Consider the following 14,413-nt stretch of genomic DNA (forward strand, 5'->3'; position numbering starts at 1 on the left):
CTCTGTTCAAGACAACATGGGCTCCCTCAGAAACTGCTTGGACATTTAAAGAGTTGTGCCAGCAAAGACTAATATGGAAAGGAGAAGAAAAGGAGAAAGTAACAGAGTCACTGAACATGATGCATACTGTCTGCTTCCCACACCCCTACTTTTTTTTTTTTTTTTGCCTTAAACTAGTCCCCTGACTTTGAGGAAGAAACCTTTGCTCCCATGGAGCACACACACAATATATCTTCCATGGCCTTGGTGAGAATAAGGCATGCATACAGTATGTGCTCAATAAAGGCATTTTACCCCAAGACAGGGTTTCTCTGTAGCTTTGGAGCCTGTCCTGGAACTCCCTCTGTAGACCAGGCTAGCCTCGAAGTTACAGAGATCTTCCTGTCTCTGCCTCCCGTGTGCTGAGATTAAAGGTGTGCGCCACCACCACCCAATAAAGACTACTTAATGGGTGTGAACTCTGAGATTTGTTCAGTGTCAGACCCAAGCTGACAAAGAAGTTAAGAGGAGAAAAACATATACAAATTCAGAATTGTCTGACCCCAGTTCATGTACCAATTCCACAACGCTAAGCCATGTCTGTACATACCATGTTTTAGTTTCTGTCTGAAATGCATCCTGAAAGCTTATGTTTCAGGTTGGTCCCAACATAGCAGTCAGGGTTCAGAGCCTGGGCCTTTGGAACGTATGATGGATAGTTTTATATCAACTTGACACAAGTTCATTTGAAAGGAGGGAACATCAGTTAAGAAAATGCATCCACAAAACTGGGTTGTAAGTAAACCTGTAGAGCATTTTCTTAATTAGTGATTGATAAGGGAAGGTCCAGCCCACTGTAGGTGGCTCCAGCCCTGGGCAATGGTCCTGGGTTCTATAAGAAAGCAGGCTAGGGCCGGGCGGTGGTGGCACACGCCTTTAATCTCAGCACTTGGGAGGCAGAGGCAGGCAGATCTCTGGGAGTTCGAGGCCAGCCTGGTCTATAAGAGCTAGTTCTGGGACTGGCACCAAAGCTACAGAGAAACCCTGTCATGAAACCACCCTCCCCCCCCCCGCAAAAAAAAGAAAGCAGGCTAACCAAGGCTTGTGGAACAAGCCAGTAAGCAGCACCCCTCCATGGCCTCTGCACCATCTCCTGCCTCCAGGTTCCTGTCCTGTTTGAGTTCCTGTGCTTACTTCCTTTGATGTTGAATAGGGATATAGACATATAAGTCAAATGACCTATTTCCTCCCCAAATTGTTTTTGGTCGTGGTGTTTCGCCACAGCAATAGTAATTGTAACTAAGAGAGAAGGTGATTAGATCATAAGGGCTGTGGCCTCATCAATGGAGTAATCCATTTATGAATTCATAAGTTAATGGGCTACTGAGAGGTGGTAGAACCTTCAGGAGGTGGGGTCTAATTGAAGGAAGTATGTCACTCCAGCCTGCCCTTGAGTGGTGAATTCTCCCCACCATGTGCACTGCCTTAACGGTCTGTTTTGTCAGAGGCTCAAAGGGATGAGGTCATATACCACAAATTACAGCCCTTGAAACCACAAACCAAACCAAACCTTTCCCACTTCTTAATTCCTTTTCTCGGGTATTTTGTCACAGTGGAAATGACTAAATAATAAATCTCAAAGCCACTGGCTCAGCCTTCATTTGGATACTATGGGCAAGGCTGCAGGAAAATCTCCTGCCTCTCACTCAGGTCTCCAAAGCCAAAAGCATGGTTCTGTTTACCTGTCATGGCAAACACTCCTGAACAGTTTAGCGGTTCTCATATGTCCTCATGAGGAAAAAATATATACAGGGTTTGGAGAAAAGAGCCTAGATAATTTAAAAGGCCATCTTGTGTATGGATAGAGCAAGGGACATGTTCACCATACCCAGATCCATTTTGTCTAATTGCTTTAACTAATGCAAAGCCCAGATTCTCCAGGAATAGCCCACTTAGTTCCCAGCGGAGCAACCCCAGCCTGATCCCAACCTCGAGTTGCTTGATGTTGACTTTGGAAAACATGTCACAGTTCAGAGACCCAAAGAAGAGGGACAGGCTGCATGGAACCACCTTACTCAATATTTTCCTGTCAGAAGCAGATTTTCCACCCATCCATGAGCTCATACTTATGAAGTGGACACGTGGTCAGCCCTGGACAGAGCCTGTGATGGAATGATGCAGTCATCCCCTCAGGAGGCTGTCTCTTAGATTATGCAGGGGTTTGTTGATACAAATTTCTGCATCCCATTAGGCACCCCCCAGCCTTGGGAGCCTGAATTTTCAGTAAGCACAATAGGCCCCACTGCTATGCAAAGACTTTGCAGTGAGACATGCAGGTTCTGCATTTGAAGGCTGTAGTATTTGAGACGAGCTGTGTGGCATTCATTGCCCTCAACTTCCCTGAGCTGAGGGAACAGAACCATCACAGATGTCTCAAGGGTGGGTTGGGCTGTGCAATAAGGTAGGTGGGTTGTGCAGATGAGGCACATCCCTCATTGAATGTTATTTAGTCCTCTTACTGAGCACAAAGTTCATCTCAAGGGTTTGACAAGCAGCCAGTAAAAGGAAAGGTGCAAGGTTGACCTATGGAAAGTGTTTGCATTTTAAACAGCTTCGGCCTTCTTTCCCAGCCTGCCTGCATCTCTCCATTCCTCTAGAATCCAAATTCTACAAACCTCTTTCCTCTCAAGCCACCCTCCCTCCAAAAAAAAAAAAAAAATTAGAGGATTCAAATTCAGGGCCTCCAGAGCTCTCTCTAAATGGAATCATAAGTAGACACATGGTCCCAGGAACAATGACCAAAGTCCTGCGTTTGCAAAATTGTTCAGGAAAAAAAAAATGAGTCATTTCATTTGTGGAAAATGAATACATCTGATCTTGCAACGTTTTTGCCTGGGGAAAAGCGGTGCACATGAATTCCCAAACATGCTCGTGCCCAAAACAGCTCCCTTTTAAAGAGGCTGAGAGAATCTGCCAGAAGGCGCGGTTTGCGTCACAGGAATTCAGGAAGAGTACCCCCACAGAGTAGAGCCCCAGAGAGGGTGAGGTATCCTAGCTCAGGGTATGTGACCTTCACTCTGAGCAAAGACAGCTAGTTCTTGGCGTCCGGTGCATCTGCCTTAAGCTACGGGCACCCTGAGCAGGTAGTATGCAGCTTCTTACGGTCCATAGGAGAAGCCCACACCCCAGACATCAAACAGTCCCAACTTCAAAGTCAAAAAATGCACTTACTGGGTTCTTTCCCCCTTAGACTGTTCTTTATTTTTAGCTAATTATTTGAGTGAATAGTATAGAATATGGTTCGTGCAGGAGGATTGTTATATACATGCCAAGGAGGCCCCTGCCCCTGGCTGCCAATGAGGTCTCTTGCTAGTATCCTTATTTCGTTCCACATCTTCTATAATCTCACACCCACTCTTTCTTGTGGAAAAGGAGACACAGGTGCATGGGGTCCCTCACCTGTCATCTCCCTAACCACTCACTCCTCCTAAACTTTTCTCCCCCCACTACAAGAGTTTCCTTATTCTTCTCACAATAGGCCCACTTTAGCTGCTTCACTGACTATCCCATCAAGTTCTAGACACCCATCTGAGCCCTCCTTTCACCTCCTGGCCAGCCTCTGTCACCTAGGATATCAGCCCTCTTTGATGTCAGCTCCCTCTGGTGCCAGCCTGGATATCGTGCTGTCTGTCCCAAAATAACCCATCCACCGCTGCATGCAACCCCTTTTAGAACTCTCCTTTTGGCCCTTCTCAGGGTACCTCTGCTTCCTAATATATGGCTCAGGAGCTCTAGAATCAGGTCTTTCATTCCATGCAGACTCTCTTCCTAGCTGTTGGCCATCTGCGCAGGAGAGCCAGTCACTCTGCCTTCTATCCCCCTTCATCAGGGTGCCTGAAGAATCCTTCAACACTGACACCCAGATCCACCCAGCTGGACCTAGAACTACACACCAGCCATCTTAGCCATTACCCAGAAACCTAAAAGTCTATTAGAGGTCCAAAGAATTCATAGCCCACAGGCTCTTAAGCTGCCTCTTTGCCTTTCCCTCCCTATTATGATGGTCCCTATGACCCTCTTGCTTCCCTGATTCCTGTGCTGAAACCTGACAGAGGCAGAGGCACTGACATGCAGAGCTCCTGCTCAACTTTGTCCCCCACTTTGGCCCAGTCATTGTTCCCACGCAGAGAGTACGCCATGTCCATTATATGCTCATTAGGTGGGACAGGAGGGGACAGAATGTCCCTGTGTTCCCTGCCCCATGGAGATGCATCTATGTGGCAGTCAAGAGGTGAGTCTGTCCCACACCAAACACCTTAGAGATTTATCACATTGTGCCCTACCCAGTCCCAGCAGTGACAGCACAAACTAGTCACAGATTAAGCACAATAGGACACTAGCAGCCTTATCAAGGAGAAACAACCAATATAGGTATTCCAGAACTTACCCTAAACCAGGAAAGGCCTACACCATAAACACAAGTGTGTATGCTCCTACACAACATGCTGGGGCCCCTGAGACAGCAGGCCAGGGCCAGAGCAAAGGTCAGGGGGACAGAGAAACCCACAGTGAAGAGATCAAAGCACATGGCTTCTGAAGGCCACTCCTGAGACAGACACACAAGGTAGATGAAACACATACCTGATACTGCGGGAGCTTTCTTCTTCAGACCTGCAATGAAAAGAGCACACATTAGATACCACACCCTCCACTCAAGGGACCTGTAGGACACTACCTGCAGGGACACACAGGCTCCTCAGCTATTCCCAAGTCCCACTCCCAGACAGCCGACTGCTAGCAGGCCCAGCCCCAGAACAACTTGGCTATTCATTTCACCTGAGTCCACCTCATAAGCCATGACCCTCAGAACACTTGTGGCTTCATTCTCTTTATTTCTCAGACCCATGTCATCTTGGGAGTTGGTGGCAAACCCAGAAGATGATCTTGTTGCTCAAAAATGCTGCTAGGGAGCAAACCAGAAGCTAGATAAATGAATGAGTAAAGAAGGGGCTGAAAGCCTCCCTGTGTCCCCCAAAGGAGTCCCCAGAATGATTCCCATTGCCACCTCTACTTTCAAGAACCCAGAAATCAATGACAACCACTTCTCAGAACAGATAAGACTAGATGTCAAGAAGGTGGACATCAGATTCTACTGCACAAGTCTCACACAGAATGAAAAGCACAAGGTGCCAACAGAGATATCTTCTTTCTCCACTCAAAGAAGGTGATTTGGGATTAAATCCCATACAGCTAATGACTGAAGCCCTGGGTGGGCTTCCCATGTTAAGGAGAAAACACTATAGCACATATTCAGGAATTTAATATCCAAATGCTCCAATCTGGATTTTATCACCAGGAAGCAAAGAGAAATAAAAAGGTACTTAATCAAAATCAGACAGCTTATCCTGCCCAAGGCCTGTGGCTAACTCTTCAGCACACATAAGACCAAGACAGCTTCCCCTGCAACATGCCTTTCTGACCAGTCTCAGCCTCCTCCATGAACTATCCAGTAACCATAAGAAGGAGAACAGGTACACTGTCCCCTTTATCTTTGGTGGATCTGTACTGAGGCCCCAAAAGATGGCTGAAACCACAGCTGGTACCAACCCCTGTGTGACGGTTAATCTTGACTATATAATGATTGATATGTGTCTCAGGTTACTAAAGCACACTCCAGGGTGTCTATGAGGTTGTCTCCAGAGGTGATTAGATTCTGAAAGTTCTGACCTGATCCATGGTTTGATGGATACACTGATGGATTCAAATTTGGAAGGTGCTGTGGCTGCAGAAGGTGGGGCCTGGTTGGAGGAAGTGGGTTGTTAGGGCTGTGTTTTTGAAGAGTATGTGTGGGCCCTGGCCCTGGTCCGGTATTCTGGTACTCCTCTTGGCTTCCTGGCCATCATAATGTGAGCAGCTTTGCTCCTCCATACCCTTCAGCCATGATGATTCACCTCACCACAGTCCAGCACAAGGCAGCCAGCTTGCCATGAATGGAACCCTCTGAAACCATGAGACAGAATAAACTTCCCTTCTTTTAAACTATTGGCTTTAGACATTTGTCATGGGGATGAAAACTCTAACACTTGCTGTAATTTAGTGCCTTTTTCATCTTTACAAACCACTCAGGCACCGTGGCCATAAATTCTGAAGTTTGAAGTATGACAGCAAACAAGCTGATTTCCTTTTTTCCTTTCGATGACTGCAGACAGATGATTCATTCCTACCACACTCAGCTACGATCTTCCTTAGTAGGTTAGGAACTTTTCACCTTTGCACTGAGAGTAAGCACTTAACAGCTGTTCCCTGGTGCATCTCAGTTGCCATCATCTCTACTCTCATGTTTTGGAATCACTGTTAATGAAATGAGGGTCACTTGAGTACAAGCACTGTGATATTGCCATAGAACTGGTGACCGGGACAGCCAATGAATGACTAACAAGGGTAACATATACAGCATGGAGACACTGGACATGTCCTAGGAAAGATGGAACAGAAGGGCATAAGCTTTACCACACTGATTAGTGTAATGTTACAAACACAGCATGAGGGCTGAAGAGAAGGCTCAATGAGTAAAAGCATTTGCTACTCTTCCAGAGGAACCCAGTCCAGTTCACAGCACCCATACCAAGTGGTACATAAACTCCTGTAACTCCAACTTCAGGGGATCAATGTCCTCTTCTAGCCTATGTGGGTACTTCTTCATGTGGCACCCTCCCCTCCACACAAATAAAAATAAATATCTGAAAGAACGAGGAGTTTTTTGTTAATAAACAGCATGATTTTTTTCTGGGATTTTCATTTAATATTTTTAGATTGTGACTGAGCATAGCTAACTGAACCACAGAAAACACAACCTTAGGAAGAACAACTGAGGTTCCCAGCAATAAATGTTCTAGGTGCATAAGAACTGTTGAAAAGGCATTAGGCTCCCTATGTAGCAATTCAGTGCAGGTATCAGAGCATGAAGCAGGGGTCACACTGCTCTGCACAGGCAGGGGGGTGATCATGGGATGTGGGAATAGCCAAAAGGCCCAAATAGTCTCCTGGACTCAAAGGGCTACAGATAAGGTCCCAATGAGTACCTGGGAGCTGAAGAGTCAATGAAGCTATTTTCAGCCTGAAGACAAGCTAGAGACAGCTACAGGAAAGGAGATCCTCAGGAGCAGAGACCAAGAATTCTTGTGTTTTACTTTGTCATTTGATCTCAGCTAGGAGAGAAGAGAACGTATGCAGGGACGATAGGAGAGCGGAGCAAGAATGGAAACAAGTGTGTCTCATATACACATGTGTGTGCAGGCATACACCTCAATCCTAACCTCCTTCTAGGTTGTACTGTCTTACAAAGCCATGCCTGTCCTGTGAGCCTCTGGGGAGGTCCCTCCAGGGAGGGACCAAGTAGTTTAGGTTGTTGCTGAAACACTGAGAAGTCCTAGGTGTTGCCACACATAGAAACTAATTCTGACTCCTAGCAATTCCATATGTCCTTCCGTGGTGGCTAATCTTGACTTTCAACATGTCTGGATCTGTGTGCTTCTTAGTTTTTATTGTCAGTTTGAGGCAATCAGGAGTCAACTGGAAAGAAGAAATCTCAGTTGATGAACTGCTCAGGTCAGACTGGCCTGAGCCTATGGCCAAGTCTGAGAGGAAATGTCTTGATTGATGAATGATGTAGGAGGTCCCAGTCCATTGCAGGAAGGCCCTTCCCTAGGCAGGTGGATCTGGACTATATAAGAAAACTAGCCAAGTGTGAGCCAGTGAGTGAGTCAGTAAGCAGTATTCTTCTGTAGTTTCTGCTTCAGCTCTTGCTGACATCCCTTGATGATGGATTGTGGCCAGGGAGCTGTAAGCTAAAATAAACTTTCTCCTCCCGCAAGGTGCTTTTGATCAGAGTGCTTTATCATAGCAGCAGAAAGCAAGCCAGAACACCTCCATAACCTGACCCCCCTTAGTGTTTGTGAATCCCCCTGTGATTGTTTCTCATGGCTGCCAGGGCAACTGGCCACTCTCTTTGAAATCGCAACCAGTCTGATCTCCATAGGGAAGTCTTTTGTGTGAACTCTTTGCCACTGCTTTTAGGGTATCTCCAACTGTGGGTGCAATTCAACAAACATGGAGTCAGCAGGCATTTACCAACAAGCCAACAAGGTTACATTTTTTTTTTGCCTCCTGTCTGCCGGTAAAATGAAGACTATATGGTGTCCCAGACATGAGGCTGCTTTGCAGATGCTCTGAGGCTGACCATGACGCTTATAAGAATATTGGAGACTTTCGGAACAGCCGCAGCATTTGAAGAGCTGAGTCACACATGGGCCTGGTATGGAGCAAGTCAAGGAATGTTTGTGGTAGGAAGCTGTGGCAAAACAGTTCGTACCTCATCTCACATTCACAGGATGCCCTGAACGCTATCAAGTTGCATTGCTGGTTCAAGAGCAGAAGCAGCCAATTTGGAAACAAGAAGCAGAATGCTGTAGAATTCCTGAGATGATAAGGTATCCATGATTTATGTGCAGGTGCGCACACAAATGTACCCATAGGGGCATGAATCTATACACAGGGAGATTAATATGTGAGCTTGGGGTAGGCAGGTGTGCCTGCGTGGGTATGGGTATAGGTATTCATTTTGCATAAATATGCACATGTTGGTATACCTGTATGCTAATTCCTGTGCATGGATGCATGTGTTTGATGGCTGCATAGGCATAAATATATATGTTGTGCCTTGGGGCACATGGTATGCATACTCTTGACTATGGCTCTGTCATCAGTGAGCATGGGAAGGGGCAGCAGAGGATCAAAAGTGTTCTCGAACCCTCTGGTTCCTTTCAAGGGAGATGAGCACTCAGAATAGGATGGGTTTTCTAAACTGAGGGGGACAGGTATGAGATCACAGGGACACCCTTACACTTGCCAACAGGTCTTCAAAGCCAAGAAGATCCAGTCGCTGTGCAGGTGCTGAGGTCTCAGATGCTGTAGTTTGTGTTGTTAGAGAATCCAGAAGAGCAGTAATTTGAAAGGGGAAGGACAAGGACATGGTGGAAGAGAAGGTGAGTCAGCCTGGTTGGTATCACATTGTCTCCATGCTTCACCTGCTACACAGGTAGCCAAGGGCTTCAGCAAGCAAATAAGGGCAGGTACTGGCAAAGGACTGCTCAGGCTGGTGTGCACTGGCATGCCAAGTCCTTCTGGGCTCTACACATTGAAATCTTCATCACCAAGACAGCTAGGGTCTGCAGGGGGGGCTCTGCCATTCTGAATAGATGCCTACCCAAACAAGAGGTCAACATGAGCAATGCAGAGTAGCACAGAAAGAGACTCTGAGTGGCGGGGGATAGAAATGTCTGTTTCTCACACAGCAGCTGACACCAGGGTCCACGTTTGTGCGTCACAGACTGTGGGATTCCATGGCAACAGCCGGGTGGGTAAATTGTTCAGGCTGGGCTGCTCTCTGCTATGGGAGATCCAAACTTGGTCCTGAGTACTGGCATCTCAGTCCTAACACCCACAAATAAATCTCCCTAGGCAAGAAGGGATTCTGTCATTTGCAGTGAAGTGCCAGGATTAGTATAAATTCAAGTCTGAAGGAAGCCACTACCAGTCTTGTATGATGACAAGCAGAAAAGCCTAAGAAAAACAAGTAAAAATCAAGTGCAATCTGCCACATGAGGTCATTATTGCTACACTCTTCAAGTCTATGGTACACCAGCTTTCCTAGGCATCTTTTGCTGTAGCTGAAGTGACGCAGCTGACAATGTTCTATGCCAGCCTCATTCACTTGATGTGAATTAAAGCAACATTCCTGTCACCTTGACCTGGAGATCCTCAAGCTCCCAGACCAAGGCAGGCCCCTCTCCATCCACTCTGGAGCACTTTGCCCTGAGTATTCAATCCAAATTATACACCCAATGCCCATAGCCAGGAGATCTAGACCTGCCTTTTTTCTTTCCCAGCTTCTTAGGGGTCCTATATACATTTAGCTGCCTGCTTTAGCCACACACATTCCACTCCATGTCCCCTGCCCACTGCCAGACACCCCAGCTTCAGCACCTTAAAATTTGCTGTCCCCACTGCCTGGGAGCTGTTCCTGGCTCCTGAATTAAATGCTTCCCTCCCATCTTTCACACTATACTTCAGATACCGCCTCCTAGAAGACCTCCCTGTATATTGTCCTCTCAATAGCCATGACTCCCACCTCATTGCCCCCACCTATCTTTACAGGGACACATCATGACCTGAAGCAAGCTGCCCTGGTTGTCTGTTTGCTGTCTTCTGCTTAGAGAGGACAAGCAAGGTCTGTCTTACTTGTCACGATGTTCCATGTGGGTTCACTGTGGAATGCTTCAGAACATTTGCAGCAGCAACATCATAGGGTAGTGGCCACCTTTTCTTGCTATTGTACAGGATTATCCTCTGAGCCAAACTGCCACCATCTTCATCAGATCATTAGGGCCTACTTGTTAAAGATCATTGCGGCTGGGTTTGTGGACATTCTCTCTGAGAAGGGATGTGGGAAGGGTCACCTGAGTAGTAAGCTACTCCTCGCCCCCTGCCAGCCAGTTGTGTGCAGTTCTACCCAAATTGTATGTGGCCTCAGGGACTCAGAGAGGACCTAGAATATAAAAAATAGGGAATAAGGGAATAGGGCTCGATCTATAATGGGAAAGTAATCATTCCTGCTTGGTAAAGCCTTTCCAATGTGGCCTTTCTTGGAGTGGGAGCACCCACGATCCTCTAAGTAACCCATGCTCTGTAAGAAAACCAAATAAACTCATTGGTTCTCCAGAGTAAACTTGGGAGGAACTGTGCCTCAGTGTGTCGGTCTCAGTTTGCAACTTAGAGAGGGGAAATGATGTTGTATATTGGTATGGGAGGTCCTTCTGTATATGTGTTGTCTTTGTTGGTTAATGAATAAAGAATCTGCCTTGGCCTATGATAGGGTAGAATATAGCTAGGTACAGGGGTGGGGATGGGGGACTAAACTGAATGCTGGGAGAAAGAGATGCCATAAAGCCGTAAAAAAAAAAAGACACAAATCACTAGTGAGAACCTTGCCAGTAGGCCATGAACCTCATGGCAAAATGTAAAATAATAAAAATGGGTTAATTTAAGAGATAAGAGTGAGCTAAAAAAATATTCATAAGCTAATAGGCCAAGCAGCTTTGAAATTAATACAGTTTCTGTGGACTATTTCGGTTCTGGGCAGCCGGGAACAAACAAGTGGCCTCCATACAACAGTATATGATGTGCTCATTTGTAGATGCACCCATTTTCTGACCACAAAGACTATGTAGAGAATATCTTCATGTCTGACAGTCTAGTGACAGTCTAGTCCCTGTTTCTAACAATGGCCTCAGCTAGTGGGCTCAGAAGTACAGCTCAAATGGAGCAGCTGGATGTTCACAGGCACCACCATGCTACATCCCCAAGAGTCTGAACTAAATCCATGACAGCAGCCCCACCAGGCCTGGCCATACGTAGACAATATCTAGGTCAGCACTATCCATTCATCATCCAGAGATTAGACTCATCTAGAGATCCTGGATGGACCGGGTGTGCATTCTAACAAGCTTCCAGAAGAGGCCTCTGGCAGCCCATCCTCACACTGCCTTCTGGTTCCATCAGGGTCAGTACCATCAGGGCTACACACTCACTCAGCTCCTAGCACTGTGCTTCTGCCCGCCCCACTCCCCTCTCTGGTCCACTGGTTATAGACCCAGCAGGAAGCACAAACTTGTCCCCACCTTGCTGCTCTAGGCAACTATCTTTATATGGCTGAGTGAGTGGGTTCATGTCTGTACTTTTACATAAATATGTGCAAGGAAGTTATTATGTGAATCCATGTGTGTGTTGTGTGTGTGTGTGTGTGTGTGTGTGCATGCATGCGCGCAGTGGCAAGATCCCCAGCTACACCATATCTGCTACTCATTCCTTCTATATCCTCACTTCATTCATGCTCTCCTGTTGTAGCCATAGTTTCAAATCTACAGTCTATCCTTATGCCAACATCTACCAACACACATCAGGAGGCTCTCACAGTTATCCTCTCCGTTAGGTTCAGTGACTTGCCCCAGGCCACACAGCAGGCAAGGAAAAGAACAGGGACTATGTGCTTCCCAAGTCTCATGTGGAAATCTGTGACAGCAGCTGTAAGAAAAGGCAGAAACAATCGAGCAACAAAAAGATGTCAGCATTTGGGCTATACCACATTTATCTTGTCTTTCCATTGCCACAGCTCCTCCCTGACATCACAGCTGCAAGAACTGGTTTGCTCCTAAGGGACACCACAGGCTCAGGCCACAGATGGACATTAGTTATGTCAGCTATTTCTTCATAGTGATAGAAAGCTGGCTTGCACAGCCACAGTGACTCTTGCCTTGCTTTTCCCTAGGGGGAAGGCCCTATGGGGAAGAACAGCTCCCTACACCCTTAGGCCGTGACTCCAAACCCAGTCTTGTGGTGGGTGCTTCCTGTGAGATGACAGGCACAAGGAGGAATGGGAACCCATATCAGGGTGTGCTGAAGTTACTTACTCTGAAGTGACTGAACTGGCAGGAAGAGTATGTAGCTTCTGTATCCTACCCTTTCTTGTGACACGGGGGACCTGGAGGTGGTATCTGCATATCTCATCATGAGTTAGACTCTGGTTTGTGGCTCAACCATCTATCTTGAAACACATGTGGTTATCGCAGAGCTTGGGCTGAGGACCTGTTCAGCAGAAGGTAACGTGCTTAGAACATGCAAAGCCCTGAGTTCCATCCCCAACACCCTAGTATAAAGAGAAGGCTTTTGTTACTGAGCCAGTCTCTTCTCACTGGCTGTGGCTCCTCATTGACTGCAACCTCACTGTGTGTGACAGTCATGAGACTGAAGGCCGGGCTAGTTTCTCCTCATTGCCTAGGCTGTATGTTGGACACAGCCTGCCCCTACCACCACCCGGAGCCTGACCAGTGTTCCGTTTCAGGCATGGAAGGTCATTAATTCTGAGCAGAGCTCATACTGGTGCCTGAAAAAAAATGCCTTAGGTAAAAGAAGTTTCTGGAACTCAAAGCCTCACTAATAACTCTGCCACGGGTAGTCAGTGACTAGAGGACACTCTCAGTGATTCACACACCAAACAAGGCCCTGTGTGTGAGGCCTCTGCCTGAAAATAGGATGTATGGACTGAATTCTCGTCTATCCTACCTTTCTAAAAATCATCTGTCTTCACAAGTTTGTTTTTCTCATTAAGCAGGTTCCAGAGACAGCTAAAGAGGAGACTTAAGATCATTCCTGGGTTCCTGTTCTGTCTTTAGCCCTGATCGCCACCATGTCTTTTATTCTGATATTTGACAGAGAGAAACCATGTAGGCAGTCCCTAGGGACAGAATCCTCAGTCACTGTATGACAGGCATAGCCACCCGAGGGACACACTGCATGGTGCCCTTCACCCAGACACCAAACATGGCTTGGTTTTAAGGCAGAGGTTCTCAACCTGTGGGCTGTGACTCCTTTGGGGGGGGGGGTCAAACAACTCTTTCACAGGGGTCACATGTCAAATATCCTGCATATCAGATATTTACATGACAATTCACAACAGTAGCAAAATTACAGTTATGATGTATCAACTAAACAATTGTGGTTGAGGGTCACCACAGTGCGAAGCACTGTATTAAAGGATCATAGCATTAGGAAGGCCAAGAATCACTGTTCTAGAGCCAGGGCGACAGTCCTTTCCAAGGGAGTTCTAATTCCCATGGTTCTGGAGTCCCTTCTTCTTCCATATTGCAAGGAGGGAAAAGTGCAGTCATCTCTCTCACCCTTTTGCATTCAAAGGTGTATGTCTGACGAGAGACAGAGAGGTGCTCAGTGGTAGGACTTGCTTAAAGTCACAGCAGGGAGTGGAGGCAAGATCAAGGGATATAAAACCTAACAGGCACTGCCAAAGCAGTCCCTAGCAGAAGTACAGCTAACAGCTCTCTGCTCAGTCTGTCCTCACACCAGCCTCCCGGGAAGCAGAAAGCTGTGTGGTCACCAGGCTAGTTCTGCTTTGAAAGTGACCTTTGTCATATCTGTGGGTTTGGGGTAACAAGGTCTGGTTCTTCACCAGACCACAAATGCTGCAGTCATTCAGGCTCCCAGTTCCTTCCATGAGCATATATTCATGGACTCAGACTCTGTCCTGTCACACTCCCCACCTCTCCCCATTGAATTCCTGGAGTCCAAAACCTGTCAAGGCACCGGACCCTCTCCAGCAAACCTTTCTGTCTCTTCTTCGACATCGTCATCTTGGTTGGGTAGAGCCTTCCCTCTTGGTGTTTATCACATAACATTAGACATCAGCTGGGCTGCTGGCCTCTAGAGTCCAGCAGAGTACTGACTTCCCCAGGTGTTCTGGGTGCTTAAAAAAACTTTCCTGAGTCAGTGGAACTGAGGAAGAATAGGCTCGTCCAGGTCACAT

General features: G+C 46.8%; 1 protein-coding gene across 4 annotated transcripts in view; it reads right to left on the reverse strand.

Annotated features, from left to right (window-relative positions):
• Iqsec1 (IQ motif and Sec7 domain ArfGEF 1) overlaps positions 1-14,413 on the reverse strand; it is a 325,272-nt gene that overhangs the window by 207,006 nt on the left and 103,853 nt on the right. For all 4 annotated transcript variants that reach the window (XM_041640168.1, XM_041640160.1, XM_041640205.1 and 1 more), the window contains exon 2: positions 4,621-4,650. In XM_041640168.1, the coding sequence (XP_041496102.1) occupies positions 4,621-4,650 (30 nt within the window). The remainder of the gene's footprint in view (positions 1-4,620; positions 4,651-14,413) is intronic.

This window comes from Microtus oregoni, unplaced genomic scaffold (genome assembly GCF_018167655.1).
Source record: "Microtus oregoni isolate MIOR12 unplaced genomic scaffold, Mior012 000002F_ref0000024, whole genome shotgun sequence".
NCBI lineage: Eukaryota > Metazoa > Chordata > Mammalia > Rodentia > Cricetidae > Microtus > Microtus oregoni.